This window comes from Heterodontus francisci, chromosome 11 (genome assembly GCF_036365525.1).
Source record: "Heterodontus francisci isolate sHetFra1 chromosome 11, sHetFra1.hap1, whole genome shotgun sequence".
NCBI lineage: Eukaryota > Metazoa > Chordata > Chondrichthyes > Heterodontiformes > Heterodontidae > Heterodontus > Heterodontus francisci.
This window is the reverse complement of record NC_090381.1, coordinates 50,873,709-50,899,870: the sequence shown is the minus strand read 5'-3', so window position 1 is coordinate 50,899,870 and position 26,162 is coordinate 50,873,709. Positions and strand designations below refer to the sequence as shown.

The following is a 26,162-nucleotide window of genomic DNA, read 5'->3' as shown; positions in this document are numbered from 1 at the left end:
ATTCCCTCACCCAAGTCATTAATATATATTATGAATAGCTGGGGCCCATGCACTGATCCCTGTGGTACCCCACCAGTCACTAACTGCCACCCAGAAAAAGACCCATTTATTCCCACTCTCTGTTTCTTGGCTGTCAACCAATTCTCAATCCATACTAGCATATTACCCCCAATCCCATGTGCTTTAATTTTGTACACTAACCTCTTAAGTGGGACTTTATCAAAAGCCTTCTGAAAATCCAAATACACCACATCCAATGGTTCTCCCTTATCTATTCTATTAGTTACATCCTTAAAAAACTCCAGTAGATTTGTTAAGCATGATTTCCCTTTCATAAACCCATGCTGACTTTATCCAATCCCGTTTATGCTTTCCAGGTGTTCTGCTATCACATCCTTTATAATAGACTCTAGCATTTCCCCCACTACTGATGTAAGGCTAACTGTTTTTTCTCTCCTTTTTTAAATCATGGGGTTACATTTGCCACCCTCCACTCTGCCAGTTTGGCTCCTATGATCAGTGGTTAATTTATTTATTTAGTTAAAATAATTTCAGCTGCTAATATATGGCTTAGAAAAATTGTTTTGTGTCAAGCCAATGAGAAGTGAATGATGCTTTGAACCAATGCATTGTTCCCTTCTCTTTATTTGGGAGATTGTTATGATTTATGACTAAGGACTATCAAAAACAGTTTTTACTAATCTCCACATTCCAGTCATTTGGATTTTTTTTTCTTGTGGTGAATTAGTCGAAATAGCAATCTTGTCCTGAATTTTAGGACCCTCCTCTTTCCCTGCCCTGAAATTTCCTGTTATTTTCTTTCTAAAATTCAGGTCCAAAAGTCTGTACACATCACGTTCATGATATCAGTCTGCATGTTAGGTACTGTCTGTGCCGTGCTAATGTCACTTATGTAACGGGCTGAATTTTGTTGAGCTCCCGATGTCAGGCTCCGTGGCAGTGGCAGGCGGAAGATTGCAGCGGACGTGGCCCGCCATAGACCCCGCGCCAGGACTGCCGGGCGCGATCTTCCTGCGAGCGGCAAGGCTCTGTGCGGCCCTCCAGCCACTCGGCGACAGGACCGACCTTTAAATATTTAAATAAAGGAAATGAATAAGTTTAAATACCATTCACCATGATCTTACCGGCTGTCCGGGATCTTTCATGCGACGACTGGCACTCACGCGCCTTCACTTTTCTGTCCGGGGAAAGCTGGCACCACCGAGGTGGGGAAGGGGCTAACTTAGGATTTTTAGTGAAGCAGGGGCGGGGGGAAGGGTCAACTCTGCATTTCTAGTGTGGAGTGGGGGACCTCTGCACTTATTACTTTTGTGGGGGCAGAGGTCAAATCTTCAAAATAAGTGTTCTGTGGGGGGGTGGGCGGGGAACAGGGCAGCAATTTATTTTCATTGTATTGGGGGGTACAGTTCAGAAATTTATTTATTGTGTTGTTGGGGGTTGGGGTACAGGGTTCAACTGTGCAGATCTGGCAGCTCTTTAAAAAGGCGTCTGCGCCCGGGGCAGAGGCAGCTGATGCCGTTCACGGTGTCGCAGAGCACACACCCGCCACGTGATTGGGGAGGGTGGACTGCCCTGCATATTTAAATGAGCTGCCGTCTGCTAGATCGCAGCACCGTGGTGGCACGCGGCCCGTGCATGTGGGACGCCGTTTTTTGTCGCCTGCCGCTGCTCCCAGTGGCGGGGTAATAAAATTTAGCCCAATGTGTGTGCATCTCTGCACCGTATTTTCGGCAGAAAAAGACTAAAGTCTGTGCAGTCTGTTTTATCTTTTTAAAGAAAACTTGGTTCTTCCTTACATACTGCAGCAAACACCCATCTTCCATTCCTACCTAGATTTAGAGTAAGGAAGGTAATGCACTGACAGTTATCACACTGAAAGTTCTCTGAATGCTGTTGTTATTAATCAAAGACTGCCTCAGATCACACCAAGGCGTTATTTACTAAAAGCATGATCATATCTTTTCCTCTGTGCATAATCTCCAAGAATTATTATGATACCAACATTGTGGCAGGTGCTACAACAATAACCGTAAGTTCTTTTGTTTCTTTTACTTTTAATTCCAAGATTTTTTTTGTATTTTAAATGAGGATCTAGTGATGAGCTTATGAACTGTATATGATTGTAGGCTGTCTTTTAGTATGAATGCACCTTTTATTTCAATCCCTTCCTTGTTTTGTTGTGTTTTAGTGATAGTCAAACATTTTTTTAAACTATTTTTCTCTGAATTTAATGGGCCTCTTTTGGTCATTTTTTTTCCAATCTATTTTTCTTTTTTTAATCCCCAAAAATTGGAACCAACAAAGCAGATTTTAAAATTGTCAGAAAATATTTATAGTAATAGACACAGAATGAAATAAAATGCAGGTACTTTGATTTCTTGTTGCTTGTCAGCAAAGTTCGGGAATTATAAAATTTTGTAGATTTTTTTTTAATGCCTTTGCCCTGGCATGTGACATTAAATTACTCAAAGGGTTATGAATCTTCAGAATTCTCTACCCCAGAGGCCTGTGGATTTTCCATGGCTAAATATATTTAAGGCTGTGATGGACTTTTGGGCCAGAAATTTACGGGCCCCCAATGGGCAGGCTTGAAAATTGAGTGGGAGGTGGGGCGGTATCATTCCTGACACCTTCCCGCCCCCGCTGCAATTTTTCATGGAGTGGCGGTGAGAAATGGCCCACCTCAGGCCAATCAAGGCCATTAAGTGGCCAATTAACTGCCACTTAAGGGCCTCATACCGCCGCCGCTGATATTTTACCCGTGGTGGCCAGGCAGCAAAGGCTCCAAGAACACCGCCAGGTAAGACCTGAGGCCTTCTTGCGGGCTTTGTTGGGGGGGGGTTCCCTCATGATCAGGCACCCTGTGCCCCACAGAGGTCTCCCACCATGGCCCAACCTCCCCCACTAGACAACACTCCTCCCCACCATTCCCCTCCGTTGCCTCGCCGGGGCCTGATTGATTGTTCCCAGCGAGGCCCCAAAAACTTACCTTAGTTTCAGGACCGTCTTTCCTCTTGCTTCCGTTGACTGGGTGTAGTCCCAACAGTGACCCCCGCTCCGGTGGCGTTGCTCAAACTAAAAGCTGCTGGCCTGAAGGAGGTGGAAGTCACGCCCGAGGCCAATTAAGGGCCTGGGGAGCAAAAAATCTTGACATGGCTCCCCAGGCCTGGCGGAGGCGGACTCGCCCCTGATTTTTCAGCCAGTGGGCGGGGCCGTCTGCACGACGTAAAATTCCGGCCTTGGTCTCTCAGGGAATCAAGGGATATGGAGAACGGGTGGGAAAATGGAGTTGAAGCCAAGGATCTACCACGATTGTATTGAATGGCGGAGCAGACTCGACAGGCCGTAAGATCTATCCTGCTCCTAGTTCTTATGTTCTTAAAAAGTAGTAAATAAAATAATCTAACACAACAGTGAATTAAAGAAAATCATAATATTCATTGATTTTTTATCAGACATGATGCTACAAAGTGTGTTGGGAGAGACAAGTGTCCAAAGTTTCACACTGACCTGTAAAGGTAGCCAAGCACTTGAGTATCAATCCAAACTTGTGCCACTCATAACTCTGACTAGTTCCATTTCCAATGGGATTCATTAATGCTCCCATTGACAAATGCGTGTTGTATTCTGTAGAAAATTCTACAATCTTTGGGTAATATTCATTCTTGTTCTTTATAACGTTAAACTTAAAAAAAAAAAAAATCAGTCCACAAAAAAATGTGTGTATATATAGAAGCATTCATTTTTGCCTCAGCTTGAACAATACCAATTAATGCCATGATCTTTATTATTATATTTATCCAGGTATCTCGCAGCGCTCAAGAATTCTTGGGTAGCAAATGATGCATGAACTTTGATAGGTGTCACATGTTGACAGTGTGTTCAATCTTCAGTATTGTGTTGAAAAATGAAGATGAATGTGATGAAACACTGTTGTTGGGGAATGGATCAATTTTAGAGGTCTAGGGTGCCATTTTCCCTCTTGCTTTCCATTAGCACAGTGTTTTGTGGAAGACAGATCTGCTGCCACTAACTTAGAAGCATCAAACAGCTCCCATCACCCTCCTGCTCCTAGTCAATGAACTTAAAAATTGTTGTATAATTTATCTATAAAACATTACATTGACATTTTTTAAAGAATTATATGCATGACTGGTCTGAACAATTCAGAGTATTTAAATATTAGGTGTGGGAATGGTGTAATGTAATATTTAATTATTTCTAAAGTTGGAACGATTTTGGTGTTAATTATTCTCCTGTTAGTGAAAGTACTCATTCTACCTTTAGCATAGAGAAGGACAATACACCCATCAAAGTACATTGCAAGAGTTTTTCATGAATGTCAAATTCTGTCATTGCGTAATTGTTGATAGAATTTCACATCAGAAAATATTCTGTAATCGTCTGGGAATTTGCTATTGTGCACATCAAAATGGTAATAGTTCATCGTCATTATCCTTGGTTTTTCACTTAATAATGTATGTGTGTGAAGTCAAAATGGCACAAAGTTGTATTCTGGTATGTTCCCTTTGTAGAGGTGAAGTCTTACAGAATATAAATAACTTTCCCTATGATGATGATCATGATTTAAGAACTACTGACATTTAAAGGATGGCATAAAAAGAATAAAACAGAAAAAAGACAACAACTGGAAGAATCATTTGTTTTCTCCAGTGCCATGTTTGATCTTCCATTTCACCAAATTCCTGATCTGGTCAGTGTTGCTGTAAGAAGGAGCCAAGGGGCACTTTGAAAACCAACAGCAGAGTCACCTTTAGGCCAGAGGTCTGGTTGGAGAGGTATTTGACAGTAGGTTACCTGTATTCCCTCATTACTGTAATTGATGGACAAAAGAAAGAACTTAGGTTCATTTAGTGTCTTTCATGACCTCGGGATGTGTTAAAGTGCTTCACATCCAATGGAGTACTTTTAAAGTATAGTCATTGTTGTAATGTAGCAGCATGGAAGACCAGGGCAAGAATAAAACGGGCAAACTAAATGCTATGATATTGTGTCAATACCTTTTTGGCCTTAGTTCCAGTGGATTTGCTGGTGAGTCAAGCTGTAGGATTGAATTTTTTTTTATGAATGGCACTCTTGCATGGCGATGTAGAATTACAAACAAAATAATTTGAATTATATCATAAAGGTCACCTTTTGCGTATGTACAATGACCCACATTTTTAGTGAATGAGGTGTAATCAGTTATTGTTCTCATCATTGTTAATTTATCACATTCCAGGCTGTAGAATCATCATCAACTGCCACAAATTAAATAAAGCTGTGTGGAGAAAGAAAACTGCAGATAAAGAAAAGGAATGGAAAGAGGGAAAAGTGAATATGAAAGAAAATATGAATGTTGCCATTTTGGTCAAAGGTTTAAGTGCAAGGAGAGAGCCAACTGTGTAACAGCCCCAACAACCAATTTTATCTGCAGTGCCTGTGGAAGAGTCTGTCACTCTAGAATTGGCCTTTATAGCCACTCCAGGCGCTGCTTCACAAACCACTGACCACCTCCAGGCGCTTACCCATTGTCTCTCGAGACAAGGAGGCCAAAGAAGAAGAAATTACAAATTAAACTAATTTGCATCTATGTTCTGAAGGCATTGTTGCCAAATAGGGAATACTTCCTTTTACTTGGTAGGAATTCTGGGAAAACATTAACAGTTTCCTGAATGTAAAGGATGTAAACGTATTTCCAACCAACAATCAGGATGGTAGGTACATTGAAATTGCATACTAGTTTAAAGGTGACTCAAAATCAATGAAATTTTGTCTGGCTAGGTGAGTAAGTAAACACCTGACATACCTGGAAAGGTGGCTTTACTCGTATTTCAACTACAGCTCTGTCTGTCTGTCTCTCTCTCTCTCGCTCTCTCTCTGTGTTAGAGATTCTGGGTGTGTGTATTTGAAGATATTTGGCAAGTAATTTGCAGTTCCACATTACAAAATACTTTAAATGAATCCCCACAGGATAGTGCAACACCTGGAAACAGGCTGAGCAGGTTTAGCAATGTTGCTGTAAAATGCTTTGTTATTTTCATAAATGCAATGAATGCCTTTAAATATATGCCTTCAGTTAATTTCCAGAACTGAAATTGCCATTAATTTGAATGAATCATATTTAGTATAGGGGAGAGAAGTGAAGTTTATTCTAAAGTAAATGTATTTCCATGGTCTGAGCTGATTTGCTGTGTTTCGAATAATCTTAATATATGCATATGATGCACTGTGGCATAATAAATATACTGATTTATACTATACATGAATTTCATTTTAAATATGAAAATATCAGTATTATGTATTATTACTGTCTTTTTCTAAGGCTGTGATCCTCAAACATTTTTTTAGGTTGAAGGACCCCTTTTCAAATGGATTAGTGGTCACAGACCCCACCCTCTGTACCCAGCAAAATTATCATCATAAATACCTGGGCCAATTTCTGGCCTTTTGAGTTTTAGTAGTAGGTAGTGCTTAAATATTTAGAAACTCCCCACCCTCAAACAAGGCTGGACTTTCCTGGCACCAACCACCAACCTTGGTAAGTGCGGGCGGGTTTACCTGGCGATCTTCCTGCCCTCTCAGTGCTCTTCCATAAGCGCTCCCTTCCCAGGTCAGACAGCCAGCCCACTCTGTACTGCACATGTGATGGCTGCACTGTCCTGCCACCTGCACCAAACCTGCCTACGACCACTGTGCACCCAGGAACCTGAGTTTGAGAAACATGGGCCTGGATTTTTAAAGCCTGCCGAGTGTGGGTACGGAGGCAAGTGCAGTTTGAATATTGTGTTCATGGAGGTCGGCACTGCGACCTACTGTCTCTGGAACGCGACACCACTTTTAAAGGGACGCCAGCAACGAGGGAACGGGTTTGGTGCATACCTCTAATTAATTGCCTGTTGAGCTCATTGAACAGTTTTCAATTTTCAGGGGCTGGGAACATGGAGAACGCATGGAGGGTGGGGGGGAACATGACAGAGCGCTCGAGACTGAACACAGCAGGGGAGCCATGAGGGCTATGGGAAGGGCTGATTAAAATACTGTAGAGGCCCAAAGAAAAAGCTCAGCTGCTTCAAAAGTTCCACAGAGTGGCCATTTCAGGAACTGTAAGACTTGCTTTTCTCAATAGTGAGTGGCAGGAATCTGGAGAGGGATGTGAGGCCACTGGCATCACTTGAGCAGCTGGGCTTGGCAGGGGAAGGCCTGGTGAATGAACAAACCCCAGCTGAGGGAGTTGATATGGGAACAGGCTATTCTGACATTGGACAGAGCAGCCAGGATGAGCTGTGGCAGATGTAATCTTCGGGGCAGCAGGAGGCCAGAGGAACACAGCATGGGGGCTGCAAGGGGAGGAAGGCACTACCCAAGATATCGGTTCCACAGCCCAAGAGTCATCTACCTGCAAATGGCAGAGCCTGCACTTATCCGGACCTGTGTGCTCTGATTCACAATGACCTCAGGCCTCATGGCCCCCATGGCAGTCCCCTATTTGCAACTGTCATTGTCTCCATTGCCCTACATTTCCAAGCAACTGGGTAGTTCCAGGGATCAGCTGTGGACCAAGGCTGCATCTTGCAGCCAGCCATTAGGCAATTCACAGATGTCATTTTCAGGAGGGCAGTAGACTTCACCCACTTTGACACAGATGGGCCTGCACAGGCACAGAGGGCATTGGGTTCAGCCTCCATCACTCGGATTTCCCCAGGTGCAGGGCATCATCTATTGCACCCATATGGCCATCAAGGCACTCAGTGTCCTGCCAGTAAGATCCATCAACAGGAAGGGCATAGACTCCCTCAACATCAAACTGGTCTGTGACCACAACGAGCTTCCTCTATGTGTGCACTTGCTTTCCTGGCAGCTTCCATGACTCCTTCATCCACCGCCAGTCCAGGCTGCCTCGGTACTTCACTCCATCCCCCAAAGTGCATGGATGGATCCAAGCGATAAGGGAAATCCCTTGAAGAGATGGCTACTGACCCCCGTACAGGTGACCCAGAAAGAGGCACCGAGGCAAAACAACCAAAGCCATCTGCTCAGCAGACCAACCATTGGAGCAGGACATCAGATTTCTGAAGATGCAAATATGGTGCCTGGATTGGTCGGATGGCATCCTCCAATACCCTCCTCTAAGGGTCTCGGCCATTGTGGTGGCCTGCTGCACTCTTCATAATATGGCCCTCCAGAGAGGTGTGGACCTTGAGGATAGTGGGTCTCTGGAAGGAGACAGCTCATCAGGGGAGGAGGAAGACGGGGTGAAGTGCGATAATAATGAAGATAGAGGTGCCCTTGCTGCACGACGAGGTGGCCTTCTCCTGTCACCCTCCGGGAAGAGGACCACCCTCCTTTCCCTTACGGCCTTCAGCGTTCGATCCTGGTGGGCATCAATGAAGCAAGGATCTGTCCTGCCCCTAGTACCAGGCCTCCAGATCCCCTGTAACATCTTGCCTCCCTCTGGTGCTGTATAAGGCAGATCTCTCCCTCAGGACAACTAGCCGTCTCAGTGATGGCTGCCATGCAAGTCTACATGAAGTCCACACTTGATCTGACCCACTGCCATTTTCAATCCCACTGGCTCTAAGAGGACAGGAAATCCGTCTCCATATCAATTAAGGGCTTACCCATTTGAAAATTGCAATCTCAATCAGCTTCCCAGAGGAGGCAGCTTTCTGTCCCAAAATCAGACCCGGTTCCTGTTTCCCGTTTCCATAATGAAAATCCAGCCCACTGTTCTAAGGTAAGTTACCAATTTGTGGCACCTAGAAAAACCACATGTTTTGAAAATACTCTGGTTTCATTCAGGAGCACCCGGTCTGTATATTTTATGCCCCATATTCTTCACTGCCATTCCTGAATCAAAAGCTGCCTTGATGTTCCCTGCTCTTCTTCGAAATAGCCATGGGATCTTCACATCCACTTGAGAGAGCAGATGGGGCCTCAGTTTAACATTTCATCTGAAAGACGGTGCCTCTGACAGTGCAGAAGTCCCTTAGTATCGCACTAGTTTACAGTCGCAAAATTGAACAAGGCCCGAAAACAGGTGTGGGTATCACAGTGCAGTGCCCCAGGAGAGTGGCAATGGCTGTGGCACCGTGGAGCATGAACCTATTGTTTTTCTCTCTCAGGATGACAGCATTCATCCTCCCACCACTGCCACTCCACTAGTGCTCTTGCTGTTTCCTGTCAGCCAGCCAGCCCAGACTGTTGCTCTTGTCAAGATGGTGCAGTCTAAAGCTGGGCCAACTAGGACCAGAGTTGCTCCAGGTCATCCTCTAAAGCCATTTGTAGTCTCCCCCACTGAAATTCAGCAGCCTTTCACTAGCCAAGGTGCAGTCACTGGGGTAACACTGCATAGGAGCACTAGGACCAGCAAAGGCACAGGGAAGACAGGCACTAAGGGAATGCACAAGGGTGATTAGTTGACATTTATATGTAATATGGCATGGTTTGATTTATACATTTGGTTTGCAATGTTTATTTTGTGGTGGCTTTTATTTTTGCATTGTGGCCAAGCAGATGCTGTGATGGTCAGTGGCAGAGAGAAGGCAAGGTGTGGGACTGCTGGCGAACGGGGAATTATGATTGCATTTAGTCAGATGAGTCATTCAAGGACACCTCGGCCAAAAAGGGGCTGTGTAGGTTGCCTCCTTTCCTTCCTTCCCACTTCCATCCTTCCCCTTCCCCCCTCCTCCTACTACTGCAAGACTCATTCAGGCAGATGCTGCATTGTTTAAGTACCCCAATGGTTTGCTCTCCTGTTTCGTATAGCAGCATGGCTTTGGTTATATGTCCATGGGTTGCATACTAGAGTCATGCAGATAACCCTTGTCACCCTGCAGCCACCCTCTGGTTTAGCGTAGTGGCTGAAATGCAGATGGCGCAGCAGACTGGCGCAGAAAGAAGGCAACATGACGGCTGCCAGGATACCAGGCATTGACTTACGTGATATGCTGCATAAGGTTCCCCATGGTAGGCTGATGGAGAAAGTGAAGTCGCATGGGGTCCAGGGTGTACTAGCTAGATGGATAAAGAACTGGCTGGGCAACAGGAGACAGAGAGTAGCAGTGGAAGGGAGTTTCTCAAAATGGAGACGTGTGACCAGTGGTGTTCCACAGGGATCCGTGCTGGGACCACTGTTGTTTGTGATATACATAAATGATTTGGAGGAAAGTATAGGTGGTCTGATTAGCAAGTTTGCAGACGACACTAAGATTGGTGGAGTAGCAGATAGTGAAGGGGACTGTCAGAGAATACAGCAGAATATAGATAGATTGGAGAGTTGGGCAGAGAAATGGCAGATGGAGTTCAATCAGGGCAAATGCGAGGTGATGCATTTTGGAAGATCCAATTCAAGAGTGAACTATACAGTAAATGGAAAAGTCCTGGGGAAAATTGATGTACAGAGAGATTTGGGTGTTCAGGTCCATTGTTCCCTGAAGGTGGCAACGCAGGTCAATAGAGTGGTCAAGAAGGCATACGGCATGCTTTCCTTCATCGGATGGGGTATTGAGTACAAGAGTTGGCAGGTCATGTTACAGTTGTATAAGACTTTGATTCGGCCACATTTGGAATACTGTGTGCAGTTCTGGTCGCCACATTACCAAAAGGATGTAGATGCTTTGGAGAGGGTGCAGAGGAGGTTCACCAGGATGTTGCCTGGTATGGAGGGCGCTAGCTATGAAGAGAGGTTGAGTAGATTAGGATTATTTTCATTAGAAAGACGGAGGTTGAGGGGGGACCTGATTGAGGTGTACAAAATCATGAGAGGTATAGACAGGGTGGATAGCAAGAAGCTTTTTCCCAGAGTGGGGGATTCAATTACTAGGGGTCACGAGTTCAAAGTGAGAGGGGAAAAGTTTAGGGGGGATATGCGTGGAAAATTCTTTACGCAGAGGGTGGTGGGTGCCTGGAACGCGTTGCCAGCGGAGGTGGTAGACGCGGGCACGATAGCGTCTTTTAAGATGTATCTAGACAGATACATGAATGGGCAGGAAGCAAAGAGATACAGACCTTTAGAAAGTAGGCGACATGTTTAGATAGAGGATCTGGATCTGCGCAGGCTTGGAGGGCCGAAGGGCCTGTTCCTGTGCTGTAATTTTCTTTGTTCTTTGGTTGTACACCAGCTGGACATCAAGGGAGTGGAATTCCTTTTGGTTGCGATACATCTCAAAGTTGACTTGCAATGCCTGCATAGTGACGTGTGCAATGTCATACTGCCATCATGGCCAAGCCGGCAATCCTCGTAAAGCCACATGCTTGCTTTAACTGCTTCTCTCTGGCGAGAGAGTAAAATGTATTCCGCTCTCTCCCAATACAGCGCCTCGGTGACCTCGCTTAGGCAACAGTGGACTGCAAACTAGGAGATGTTGCAAATATTGCCTGTTCCAGCGTAGAAGGAGCCAGCTGCATTAAAGTTCATGGCCACCGTCACCTTCACAGTCATTTTAAATGTAATCCACGCCCTGCTCTAAGGCTCCAGTTGTGTCTGCAGTGGACAGCAGATTTCAGTGAGCCCTGAAGTGGAGACATTGGGCTGAATTTTATGAGCGTGCCGCAAAACACGGCGGTGTGCTCTGATCTTGGCTATCTTCCCACGCGGATGCACCGCTGCTGAGGCCCCGCAATATTTCGCACAGCGGCTCATTTAAAAGGAGGGGGCGGAGTGACCACCCTCGATGATGTGGGGGTGCGGCTGCTCCATCCCTGGCAACGGCGTTTGGCGCCACCAAGCAGGCACCGGCGCCATTTGTAAAGGGCTTCAAGCCCTTCAGCTAGATGTCAATTTTTAAAGGTGCTGCACCCTGAAAGAAGAAATAAAATTTTACTAATACTTTCAATCCCATTTCCAACACCCCACAGTGAGTTATCAATAAATAAAATATCGCAAACCCCGGAAAACCAATTTTTAAAAATGAAGACCTTTCACCCCGCCCCCCACCCCCCCCAACATCAGCACCTTTTAACCTTTAACCCTTACCACCATTCCCACACCCAATCGGAGCAGTTTGCCCCACTCCCGCCCTGAAATTTTCACTCCTTCCCCACCCCCCTCCCCTCCCCTCCCCACCTGTGTCATGCCTCGGACTCCAAATGGAGTTTCAAAGGTGTGGATGTTCCGGTCAATGGCTGGAATATCGGTGTGGAATGGCTGTCGCTACCAGGTAGGTAATTATCCTTTATTTGTTATATCATTTACATATTAAAATGAAGGCAGGGGGGCCACACTGAGGCCTCGCCGTCACTGATAAAATGCAGCAGGGCCTTCCCGGCATCAAGGGTTGTGGTGGGCCTCTCCCAGAAAAATTTTCCGGGCCCCCCGTCACAACCCCCAACGTCGGAGTGCTAGTAGATTTCAGCCCATTGTTGCACACTGAGGTTCAGGGAGGACAATTGCTCTCTGAACACTTGGGTTGATATGGCCTCTGGCTAAGAGCCTATCTACCCTTTCTGCATCTCCTCCCTCTTCCAGCAGCTTGTCTTGCTCTGTGTCACCTTTGTTCATTTTCCCTATCATGTAGTTCAAGGGGGAAACGTACTATTGCACCCATATCTGGGAGTAAGTGGGTTGTGCAGAATCCTTGAAGTCAGGACAGTGTCCTACAGCATGTGCCACACCACTCCCTATAGACATCAACAACTTTAAACAACTCTCAAAACCACCAAAAACTTCTGCAAACTACAAATCAATCAGCAACTAAACTAAAAGTAGCTGATGATTCCTTTTAAATAGTGCTTTTGGGGGTTCTTTCCTGTTGTTGAAACCATGTTCAGCTATACAAGGGCATTAGCTGGAGCGCTGAGCTCCAAAATAGCAGCGCTGGCATCAAATCAGTGTTACATCAGCCTATTCTGCATGCTTCTGGTGGAGACTCCCTGCACTTGTGCTAACAGCATGACCAAAATGGCATCCGGCATGGCTAGCACAAAAGTATGCGTGGATGCCATTTTCAAGTCAAAACAATGCCTGTAGCATGTTAAAAACCTCATCCCAGATTCTGTGGCTTCAGGTTTATGTTTATGAAAGGTCTTTGATCTGAAATATTTTCTATGTTTTCAGGCTCCAGTATAGATCACAACTAAGCACGAGGCCTTCAGATTACAGTCCTTCAGCAGAACTGAATACTGACGTGTTAATTTATCTGTTCTCTCCGCAGAATCTAACTAACCTGACATTTGCTTCCAATGCTTCCTGCATTTGCAGATTTTTGTTTTTTATTTCCTTTTGAATCCTTGCTTTTTGTCACACTGAGCTACTTTGTACAGTATTTTCATCCACATTAATTAGCTGGCGACTCTCCTGCCTCCACCCCCAGTGAAACGCACTAGCAAGGTGGGGTTGGGAACAAACCAAGGAGCTATATTGAGTACTTAAGGATAAATATTTGTTTTCACAGATGCGTTTTATGCTGCTTTTCAGCCGTCAAGGCAAATTGAGGCTCCAGAAGTGGTATATCACAATGCTTGATAAGGAGAAGAAAAAGATCACGCGGGAACTTGTTCAGATTGTGCTGAGTCGACAATCTAAAATGTGTAGCTTTGTGGAATGGCGAGATCTCAAGATTATTTATAGAAGGTTTGAATTATCATCTTTTAATATTACAGATTTATGCAACCTTTTCACTTATTTTTACTCAAATTAGTAACGGGGTATAGATTATATATTGAACTTTATTATAGTTGTGGCTTCTGAGGCATTATAGAAAACAACTGCCAGATATTTACAAAGCAGATGATTGTTCAAGAGCTGGCACCAGCTGTCTCTGACACCTCATTCCCAGAGCTGTTGATTCTTTAAAGGACAAGAAGAAGCTTCCATGTTTGTTTGAATTGAATTTTACTAGCAGCCACTTTTAGTTTAGAACCACTATTCCAATTAATGTGGATGAAAATAATGTGCAAAGTAGCTCAGTGTGACAAAAGCAAGGATTAAAAATGGAAATAAAAACCAAAAAGCTGCAAATGCAAGACACAATGGAAGCAAACGGCAGGTGTTCCTCTCTTCCCTTTAGTAATTTTCTGTGCCATCTTATTGAACTCTTAATCTGTGCCATTCCATCTATTGTTATTTGATGCCAGTATTTCAGTTGAAAGATGGGTTTTAATTTATGCTGCTGTTATGGTCGAGTGAGGAGGGGTTGAAGGGCTTCCCTCTTTTTTCCTGAATGATTTCCTCCAAAGGCGTTTCTGATTGAAGCCTGTGTAAGAAGAGGTGGTCAGTCAACAGGCAAGGTTTGAAGCTTGTAAGCTGGAATAGAGAGAGAGAGAAGGGACCCCCACTTGAGTCTACACGTGTCAGAGTCCAGATGCTTCTCCTTGCTGCTGCAGAGAAACACCAGCTTAAAACTGGGGGTGGGAGGGGAGGGGGGGGGCTTCTCACATGACAGTCGCCCAGTGATTCAAGCATGGTAGTTAGCAGTGCATTTCTTCTTGCCAAAAAGAACAGGCAGTTCCCTTAAACTTCCTGGGTCTTGGTTCTTGATGGGATAGGCAGACACTTTGACTCCACCTCTCAGGCCTTGCAATTTGGGTACAGTGCTGCAAATTAGGTGGCCATCTTAAGCTGCTAGCAAATTCATCTGTTAGCTGTTAATTTTTAAAATTTCTTTAAAACATATAAATTCAGATCTCCAGTCAGTGGATTAAAGAAAATTATCATTCAACATTGGCGTAACATTGTCTTAACTACTCTTCATTCATTGAATCCAAAAAAGAATCAATTAAACCATAGCCTATTCCAGTACAAATCATGATTACGATTATCAGCAGCCCAAACCAAAGATGATCAATTTCTCCCTGCGCCCTCAAATGCTAAAATCAAACTTTAATTCCCTAATCTACTAAATCATAAAGACCACATCCCATTGTAACAAAAAGAAAAACTTGCATTTATATAGTGCTTTTCATGAGCAAAGTGCTTTATTGCCAATGAAGTGCTTTTGAAGTATAGTCACTGTTGAAATGTAGGAAACATGGCATTCAATTTGCACACAGCAAGCTCCCACAATCGACACTGTGATAATGACCAGATAATCTGTTTTTGTGATGTTGATTTGAAGGATAAATATTGACCAGGGCACACAAGGATAACTCCCCTGCTCTTCAAAATAGTGTCTTGGGATCTTTTACATCCACCTGAGCAGGCTGATGAACCTTAGTTTAACGTCTCATTCGAAAGAAGGCACCTCCATAAGTGCAGCGCTCCCTCAGTATTGTACTGGTGTGTCGGCCTTGATTTTTGTGCACAAACCCAGGAGTGGAACTTGAACCCAGAACCTTGTGACTCAGAGTCAAGAGTTCCGAGCAACTGAGCCACAGCTGACACATTGTTAGAAAATACATCCATGTTCTGCAAATGCTGTATTACGTAGAATATACAGCGCAGAAAGAGGCCATTTGGCCCAACCAATCCATGCTGGCAATATTATTTATATAGGCAGAATTAGTAGCTTGATCTTTTTGCATCCTTTGCCAATTCTTCAGTATAACTTCAGGTGAGGGATGACAGGAAATGATTCTGGATCAGCTCCACTGTGCCCCCTCCAATTTATGTGTGATTTCAGTTTTCAGTAAGTATTCGTCCATTTACTGGTATAAAAAATGTAATTAATTTGTTCGTTTGGAGTGATGTCATCCCTTTTTTCAGTCATTAGGTGTTAATTAGCACCCAAATTTTATGACTTCGGTGGAAATAAAAATTGAATAAGATGTAAAACAGGCTACTGATTGGCTATTGCCCGTTTTACATTATTGCACAAAAAAGTCAAAATGACCACCAATGTCTTTTTGTCCTATAGTGTTGCAGATTTAACTTTACCATGCTGTTTAATGCATAACACATCTCTTTTGGGTCTCAGTGACCTGAATGGGCATGTTACTGAAATTGTGGTCTGCCCAGAGCCCTGTACAGTTTAGGCATAAATTTCTCAGACTTGCACTCAGCTGTTTTAGCTGAATTGTTCACCATTCTACTGTTTATCGCCACCATGTGGTGATTGGATACATTTCAGGACCTGGTCCGTTACCCATCACCCCTCGATCTCGTTCAGCCTCGCTGTTAGCTATTTTAACAACTTTCACGTACTAACCATTTTTCCTTCACACTTGTCGTCTTTAAATTTAATTCCCCACTGTTCTGCCCATTTATGTGTTGTCTCCAGGTGCCTCCTCAGAATTATCATCCGTGAATCTGATCACTATATTTAAATAATTAATGAAAATAGTTCTCTATAATGGTGCTTAGTAAAAGTTTCACACATCTGATTTACGTTTTCTATTTATATTCTGGAACATGTATATTTAAGAGATTCTTATTGATACTATGGATGCAATACTAAGCAGCAATTTTACATATTTCATCAAAGTTTTCTGCAGATTCTGGCAATAATTCATCGGGTTCATTTTTTAAAAAAAATTGTGTACTGTCTCAATTCAGCATATAGCTTTGCTAAATGCTTCACATTTGATGAAAGAACCATAAAATGTAAGTATTCTGTGGGTGGCGGAATTAATTTTCGAATGACTTGACAAAGATAATGAGCTGTAACTTCAGCCTGAGAGAACACTCAGACATCAGCCCAGAATGTGTCACCGTAATCAGAAGGAAAGGATGTTCTCCTGTATAGGAAGCAATGAGATTTGAAGAATGAAATCTTTTCCCACAGGGAAAATAGGGATACACCTCTTTTTTTAATTGCTGATTTTTTTTCTCCCTCCCTCACCAAAGATGAGACAAAGTGTTTATTCATGGGATGTATACCCTCTCCACTGCTTATGGGGGAAATTTCCTTTATTTCTAGTAAGGTTGTAAGTGCAATAGCATTTACAGGTGCACAGGAGAAATTTTGCATGCTGATGTCAAAATAATAGTGATGTAGTGCCCAAATCATTCTTGTATCCAAGAATCAGCAACACTATTATTCTGTGCCAAAATATAATCCAAAACATATAAAAGTTTTTGTAATTGTATGACAAGCATTTTACCATTACCAGTAATTTGATCAGGTGTGCTTTTGCACTAGAATTGCATAACTCTGCTTTGGATCAGCAGAAATGTTAACCTGCTGAACAGAAAGAATTCAGACAACTTCACACAAAATTGTATTGGATCACGTTCATCAAAAAGAGGTACATACGAGTAGTATAAATGAACTACTCAGATGAGACCTGTACTGCTGGCACCGCTTGAATAATTTATCCATGTATGTAGTAACCACTATGTCATGTTTACATCTGTAGTAATGGCTTCTAGAGTTCTTTTAATCCATAATTCTACAACTTTGAGAACTTTATTAAAAAATCCAAGTGAATTTCTGATACTTAACGTGTGATTTTTATATACAATATATTTTATTGCACAATTCAGTACAGTTGTTGGTTGATGGGGTTTCCTTAGTTATTGTAAAGTTATTTCACGGAGTCGGTAACTTTTCATTGTGGGATGATTCTATTATTTCCTTTTTATTAACAAAGGCCCCTAATTCACTGATCACTAAATATTCACAATGAAAACATTGGCAGTTTGCATTGGGATATCCCAAACACTGTTACATAAATGAAGAATATTATAAAGCTTGTGGAACTGCACTGTCAATAACTCAGGTGCTGCATATAAGTTCATATTTCTGGGATTTTTTTGTTTCTTAGGTTTGCTAGTTTATATTTCTGTTGTGCAATAGAGGAACAAGACAATGAGCTTCTGACTCTAGAAATCATCCATCGCTATGTGGAACTGCTGGATAAGTATTTTGGAAATGTATGTTTTCTGTGGTAAATACATTTAAAATTTGAAGTAAGACTTGCTTAATGTATCACTCCATGGCCCCATTGTGCTGGTTAAAATGTTTCTGTTTAAATTTTGCTTTTTTTAAAAAATAAAAAATAGAGATTTCAGCTCAAGATCAGGCTCTTTAGTGCTTTGGAATGGAACAAAACCTCCTTGGTTAAGTATAACATGGTTAGCTGCTAAATGAGTATAGCTCATTTAGCTCTGTCTCAATCCCAACCTTATAAGGACACTCCAACTGAATCAGTGATATTTTTCATAGCAGTCTAGGGGAAAGTGTTCAGTTCTAGGAGTTGGATTAAGGCTGCCTAAACTCCTTTTACAGCCAGCATAAAAAGACAATAGCTTTGAACACAAGATCTAGAAATAAAAGCCCAGTGTTTAACCAACTGCACCATTCAGTCTTCAGGTTCTGAGTCACATTAGCTTAAATATTGTTTGCTATTTTAATTTTTTTCCACAAAGTTAGAAAACAGCAAAATTCAACATAGGTTTCTGCCAATGATATGATAAACAAGCTACCACATAGTTAGGTTATATCTCTTTTCTAATCAATAATTTTGTCGCATGCAGTTGTAGTACTATTGTCTAAGTGAGGAGTCAAAGATGGAAGTCAATCCTCCTTTAATGGGAAGGTCAAATGGTTGTAAAGTGCAACAACTATACCAAGAACTACATAAATAGCTTTCGAATTTAAATCCTCATTCCACAATTCCTGCACTACATTGCCATCAATGGGAACATTGGATTACAGAATCACAGAATTGTTACAGCGCAGAAGGAGGCCGTTCGATCCATCGTGTCTGCTCCAGCTCTCCGAATGAGCAATTCAACTAATACCAGTCCCCCGCCTTCTCCCTGTAACCCTGCACCACCTTCCTTTTCAGATAACAGTCTAATTCCCTTTTGAATGCTTCAACTCAGCCTGCCTCCACCACACTCTAAGGCAGAGCCAAATGGACTCCTTATGGAGATATGAATTCTCAGTTAAAATTATTGGAAATTTGAGTCTGGGTCATAGAATAGTATGTAAATTAAATATAATTTCTTTTGGTGCAGTGGGTTAGGGAACTGGTAAGTTTCACAGAGGTAGTGAAACTTAAGTGATGAGTTACATTTCCTACTTAGTGACTTTCAGATCTCCGCTTTAAACATCTGGGGCAGCAGTAGTAGTGTTGAGAGGAGACTCTCAGGAGAGCGTGGGAGAGGATCAGAAGTGATTGTGAATCACAGCCTGTTTAGACAGGGGATGCTGATTGGGTTTGTGTAAAAGGCCTATCTTCCTCTCAGTGAACTAAATAATAGGTGTAGAGTACTGCAAAAGATTTGGGAAAATATTTAAGATGATTCTGTATAAGAGTTTGTTGTTCCACTGTAGAATAGTAACTTTTATTGAATCCATCTAGTTTAAATTGTTGAAAATAGCATATTTAATATAACAGCTTTAAGATGCTCATGTACTCAAATATTTAATAATTGTGTTCTAATGTAATATAGTACTAGTTATTTTCTTTTCTGTGAAATAAGAAAGTGCATGAAGGTTAATATTCCTAAATTGCTACATAGCCACATTAGTTAAGCTTAATTTGTGGAACAGACTCTAAAACCCATTGCTGCTTTATGTGGAGCTGCTATCTGTGCCATCCAGGAATCATTTTGCACAAAGTTACATTAGATTTATTTGAAAAAACCCAGCAGGCCAGTCAGCAACTATAAAAGGAAAAGTTTGGGAATCTTCCAGGCATTGGACTTTTAGTTTCCTCGAACAGATAAAATTCTAATTTCAGAGTTAGGGATTGTATTTTTTTACTGAATTTTGTGGTCATCAAGATGATTGCTAGAATTTTTCTCAATTTTGCATGAATATACAGCTTACATATGAGAAATAAGGACAAGGTAAACATCCCAGCAATGCCCCTCAAGTGTAAATTCAAAAGAACATCTCCTACTGCGCTGGACAATACCCAGTCAGAGATAAATGCTGGTTTGGTCTGTACCTCAACTGCAAGGATGGGATTGAATTAATTTCACTTAAGAATCAGAGAGAGGGAACAGACTTTTTAAATCTATCCAAAATGATATGATACTTGTATCCTAGAAGGGAAAGATATTAAGTGCTTTGCCAATTAGCCCTCGGGCTCTTTCTAGAATAATAAAATGGAATATGGAAAACTTGTAAACTGAACATTACTCCTGGTTCTGTTGTGCTTCAAAGAACTGAGGGTATAATACTCACAAAGAAAAATCACTTGGCATAAATATTATATCTGAAGGACAATAGCAACCAGAAGATTTGGCTTTTAACTCCACTGAATATGTAATTAGAATATTTAAGACTACACATCTACACAATTATTTATTTATTTATATTAAATTACATCACGCATCCCATGTGGATTCAGCAAATTGTAACTGGCAATGTAAAACCCTTTTTGTTTTTTTTAGGTCTGTGAACTAGACATCATCTTTAATTTTGAGAAAGCCTATTTCATACTGGATGAATTTCTCATTGGAGGAGAGTTGCAGGACACCTCAAAGCAAAGTATACCAAAAGCAATAGAAGAAGCAGATATGCTTCAAGAGGTAAAGCATAGACTTTCAGATAGCTGGAGCAGAAAACTATTGTTTATATCTTTAAATGTTTGTGTATTACTCTACAACATGTTAAATGTGGACTATAGTTCTTTCAATTCTTGTTCCTTGCACAAGGTATTTTATTTAACTCTCATAATGGTTCAGTTGATAAAGGCAGCAGATAATGAACTATAAAGACTGGATTGTTTATAGGTTCGATTTCACAGATTTTGATGAGCTAGGGTGCCAGATAAACTGTGACAGTTCTAGTCATCTAGTTCACAAATTTGACCATTTCTGTTGGTTTCTTTTTAACATGTTCAGCAGACTGGTTGGTTGTACTTTTCATAAACTGTGCATGGATGTTGGCGAAGACAGGATTTTGCTCAGCTGTGGTGTCACTTTGTAATCAAACAGCCTGCCAACACTCACTGTTCAGATTCATACATGAAGAATGGGAGTTGGCTGGTGCTGTAAAACTGTATCCTAGCAAAGAAGCAATGGCCTTTCAGGGGAAGGGAATTAGTTGGGGGGAGGGGAATGGAAGAAAAGGTTGTTTGCAACATAATTTTAAAGTGTGTTTGAGCCATTGTGGGAACTGGATATTTTAACTGCCAGAATCCTGAAAAATTTGCTTTATATATTCTTACCTTGGGTTAAAAATATTACACAGTTATTAAATGAGTTTTTTTTTAAATGTTGTTGCAGATTCAATTTTTAAATCTTGTTTTCATTTAGCACTTGCCAGCATTCCATTTTTCTGCCAAATAAATCTCTTTACTATTGCTATAAAACTGTACATTCTCTTAAATATATTCCACTTAGATTGTTACACCTTTTTTTGTATTTTCAAAGAATTTTGTATCATCCAAACCTTGTTTATTGGTTAGGAAGATCCACAGAGTCTAGTGGCTGACTCACCATTATAGTAAGCACATATCTCTAGGTACAAAGACACTGGAAATTCCAGGCCTATGGTCTTTATATCTCTGAAAGTCTAAACCAGTACTCTGAAGTCATTCCTTCCACTTGTGTTACTCGCTCTCAACATTTAAATGTTTCTGAACTCTGTTTTGATCCCTTGATTAGTCACATTCACTCATTTCATATTGGTAATTTGCTTCGCTATGAAATCACTTTTGAGGAATTATTGATCTGATTACAGTGCCATAGGACATGTGTCACATAAATTTATTAACAAATTTTCATGAAACAACCTTAATGTTGAGTTCAGTTGATTAACTAATTCTGTACCATATTTGTTCCAGACCATGGAAGAATATATGGCTAAGCCAACATTCTAACTTGGGCTTCTGAAGAACTGGAAGTTGAGCATAATTTCTAAAGCGTGCACATAGACCTACAGTGGATTAAAATTTAGGTGGATGCATTTTGCTGCTGCATCACATGACAGAAGAAAGTAGAAGAATGTCACCCAAAATGCAATTAGCAAATTAGCACTGTGCAATGTTCAGGCATAGATTGTTTATAATGTTTTGGTATGTATAGCTGTCAATGTACTGTTTATCCTAAGCTTTCCTTTGCTGTTAAGCAGGAGGTCTGGTGCTTCACTACTTTTAAAAAAATAGTGCATTCCTTACAAATCTCCTAACTAGCTTATATTATAGCTCTTCTGTTGTAATTCAAAATATTGTATTTATATAAAAACCCATCAAATCTGCAAAATATGTTTCTAATCATTATAGTTAATAAAGCATCAATCCTGGAATGTGTGATATCCAAAATTCAGGTAGGGTTTTGGAGTTGTCAATTAATCTAATGGCAAATTATTCTTAAAATATCACCTTCATTAAGCTTTTATCTTTTTAGATAATCTTTCAAGATGAAAGAATGTTACTTCAAAATGTTTTAAATAGGTTGAAGCTATAAAGAACTTAAAGCATTGTACATGTAGTGTAGGCTAACACTACAGAGGGAGAACTGCATTTTTTGAACTTGGGTTCCACCTGCTTGTTCAGATGGATGTAAAAGATTCATAGCATTATTTGAAGAAGAGCAAGGAAGTTCTCTCGGTGTGCTTTAGCCAATATTTCCAAAAACAGATTGGTCATTTACTTCATTACAAAATTGAAATTGTTGTTTTCATTCTCTTGTAGCCAAATCTGATATCTGTTTAGGATGCTGGTCCCTTCTGAACCCTGAGGTCCATTTGAGATTGTGGTTTGAAACATGAACCAGTGTAAAGTGCCTGGCAGCTAACTTTTCCCACTGCTCAATAGGAGAACCTGGCTACAGATAACCAAAAAAATCCAACATCTGTTGGAATTTTTTAAAAATTCATTCACTGGGATGTGGGCGTCGCAGACTAGGCCAGCATTTATTGCCCATCCCTAACTGGCCTTGAGAAGGTGGTGGTGAGCTGTCTTCTTGAACCACTGCAGTCCATGTGGGGTAGGTACACCCACAGTGCTGTTAGGAAATGAATTCCAGGATTTTGACCCAGCGACAGTGAAGTATCCAAATTGGGATAGTGTGTGGCTTGGAGGGGAACTTGCAGGTGGTGGTGTTCCCATGCATTTGCTGCCCTTGTCCTTCTAGGTGGTAGAGTTTGCGGGTTTGGCAAGTGCTGTCTCAGGGGCATTGCTGCAATGCATCTTGTAGATGGTACACACTGCTGCCACTGTGCATCGGTGGTAGAGGGAGTGAATGTTTGTGGACGGGGTGCCGATCAAGCGGGCTCCTGGATGGTGTTGAGCTTCTTGAGTGTTGTTGGAGCTGCACCCAACCAGGCAAGTGGAGAGTATTCTATCACACTCCTGACTTGTGCCTTATAGATGGTGGACAGGCTTTGGGGAGTCAGGAGGTGAGTTACTTGCCACAGGATTCCTAGCCTCTGACCTGCTCTTGTAGCCACGGTATTTATATGGCTACTCCAGTTCAGTTTCTGGTCAATGGTAACCACCCAGGATGTTGATAGTGGGGGATTCAATGATTGTAATGCCATTGAATGTCAAGGGGAGATGGTTAGATTCTCCAGTTGGAGATGGTCATTTCCTGGCACTTGTGTGGCACGAATGTTACTTGCCACTTATCAGCCCAAGCCTGGATGTTGTCTAGGTTTTGCTGCATTTCTACATAGACTGCTTCAGTATCTGAGGAGTAGACAATGATGCTGAACATTGCAATCATCAGTGAACATTCCCACTTCTGACCTTATGATTGAAGGAAGGTCATTGATGAAGCAGCTGAAGATGGTTGGGCCTAGGACACTACCCTGAGGAACTCCTGCAGTGATATCCTGGAGTTGAGATGATTGACCCCCAACCACAATTATCTTCCTTTGTGCTACATATGACTCCAACTAGCAGAGAGTTTTCACCCTGATTCCCATTGACTTCAGCTTTGCTGGAGCTCCTTGATGCCATACTTGGTCAAATGCTGAAATACAGAATAAAGTTATCCATCCATGCAGAAACTACAGTATGAGCCCAATGCAAATGATAAAAAGTTTCACTGTCTTATTTATTATTCTTAGATTAACAAGTTGTAATGTGTTTAGTTGCACTTCGTGGTTTTTTCAGCAGCATTGCATTCTCTACAAGCCATTTCTGTGTTGACATCACATCCAGCTAAGATTAATAATCGATTATTTAACTTTATCAAGTTTTTTTTTAACATATAGTTTCCCTGATGAATACCAAAATCTCCATTTTTAATGATTTCATTTTAGCAATTTGCCAATAAAAGAAACAACCAATTATATGAATTTTTCTAAAAATGTTTGTAACTGTCCTGTTGCAAATTCTCAAAAGCTTTGCTTTAAGTTAAAAGATGTAAGTTCTCCAATCATAAACTGGAAAAATGTGTTTAAGGTCAAATTTTTAAAAAGAAACTATGACAAATTTAACCATGATATTTGTATATAATGTACTTCTATCTTATGGTTTAAATATGGATGTGAAAATAGAGTTGCAATTAACATTCCAGTGCTAAGCACACTTATTCTTCTACCTAGTTGCCATAAGCATTAATTATTGAATTAAAGCAAATTTATTGTGGTGAAGTGCTATTAAACTCTAATGTCTGTTGTGTCTCTGCTGTCTCTTTGCTACATGAGCCCATACTATGATCCACTGCATTGCTCACTCCTCGTGGACTCATGTCTTATTCTGAGAAAAGATAGCTAAATCTATTATAATACTAAGTTTTTGTCTGTCTGGACCATTTTGATTGGTCAGATTAAGGGGCACATCTGTCGATGGATTTATTTGGTGGGCGGTGCATGGGGAACATGGAGGGCTGGATTTTATGTCGGGTGGATGGAACAATCGGTGGCGAACCTGCTTCTGCCTAGCCCAAGGATCTGTCCCTCATTTTATGGGTCCCCGGTCTTTAATTGTTCTGAGGCAGGACTTCCACCTGCTTGAGGGAGAAAGTCCCGCCTCATTAAAGCTGCTGGCCAATCATCAGTCCAGCAGCTCTTAGTCCTAGCAGTGCCACCTGGAGTGGTGGCCACTGCTGCGACCGCAGCCTAGCTGAGGACATAGAGCCAGGAGTTCAGGTAAGTTTGGTTTGCCTCAGCGGGGGTAATCAATTGTGCCCGGGCGAGGCAAGGGTGGTCGTTTGGGTGGAAGGGGGGCATCAGGGTCCCCCCCGCCACCACCCGCTGCACTGAGAGGCCGCCAGATTTCACTGGGCAGCCTTTCACGTCTCCAGGACACCCGCTTGCCACGGGTAAAATCCCTGTGGAGGCAGGTGAAGACCCTTAAGTGGCCACTTAAGGGCGTTGACTGGCCTGGGGTGGGCGGCCCGTATTTTTGCCTCCCCCCCCCCTCACCACCGCCCTACGTAAAGTGAGGCGGAGGCGGGAGCGCGTCGGGAAGGCCTCCAGGAGCGTCCCGCTCAAGTTTACGCCACCATCCAGCTCTCGGGTGGCGTAAAATTCCGGCCAGAGTTTGGGGAGGACTGGAGCACGTGTTGCGCATATGGCTGACAACAGTTGGCGGCAGCGGGGTGGGAGAGTTGGTGGAGAACAAAAATAGTGGAAGGTAAGGAGAGCCCAACAACAAAGTTGTCCTGGCTGGGAGATTGTTTCCTTGAGGAATGAGAGGGATAGAAGGGATGGAATGTGGATGGCATAGGAGGGGAAGCATGGGAGAGGTGGCTGAAATGATGGAATTGGTTAAGTGTGGCAAAATGGCGGGATAATTATTTGATACAATTTATTATTCAAAAGCTATTCTCAAAAATGAAGATTAACTAGCTTTGAACGAAAAGGGTTTTATGAAAAGCTGTCAGGTGAATTAAAAGAATACACCAATGTTGATTCTATAGTCGAAGAAGATGATAACAGTCTGTACACTCCAATGTTTCGACACTTTCTAACTCCAATGGGCATGCCACCACACAAACCTAGACTCAAGGAAGGAACAGTTATAGTGTTGCTACAAAACCTAAACCCTAAACAAGGACTTTGTCATGGAACAAGGTTGGTAGTTAGGTAGTTGTTTACTTCAGTGATAAATGCTGAAATTACAACCGGCAGATTTCAAGGAAATAGATTGTTTATTCCTCGAATAATATTGAGTCCATCAGATATAAACCTGCCTTTTCAACTCAGAAAACAGTTCCCAATTAGACTGTCATATTCTATGGCTATAAACAGGTCACAAGCCCAGACTCTTTACAAAATTTGCATTTATATTCCTGGGCCAGTTTTTACACATGGATACCTTTCTGTAGTCTGTAGTCTTTGGTGAAAGAATAACTAAAAATCTTGTATTTAAAGAAGTACAGTTGCAATGAAGATACTAATTTGACTATA

The 26,162-nt window shown here is 42.0% G+C and overlaps 1 protein-coding gene across 1 annotated transcript in view; it reads left to right on the top strand.

Moving 5' to 3' along the window:
* The window catches only part of ap1s3a (adaptor related protein complex 1 subunit sigma 3a), a 39,966-nt gene extending 15,553 nt beyond the window's left edge, over positions 1 to 24,413 (top strand). The window contains exons 2-5 of the mRNA XM_068041436.1: positions 13,416 to 13,594; positions 17,665 to 17,773; positions 20,249 to 20,386; positions 21,646 to 24,413. Coding sequence (XP_067897537.1) covers positions 13,416 to 13,594; positions 17,665 to 17,773; positions 20,249 to 20,386; positions 21,646 to 21,681 — 462 coding nt within the window. The 3' untranslated portion in view covers positions 21,682 to 24,413. The remainder of the gene's footprint in view (positions 1 to 13,415; positions 13,595 to 17,664; positions 17,774 to 20,248; positions 20,387 to 21,645) is intronic.
* Positions 24,414 to 26,162: the final 1,749 nt, after the last annotated feature.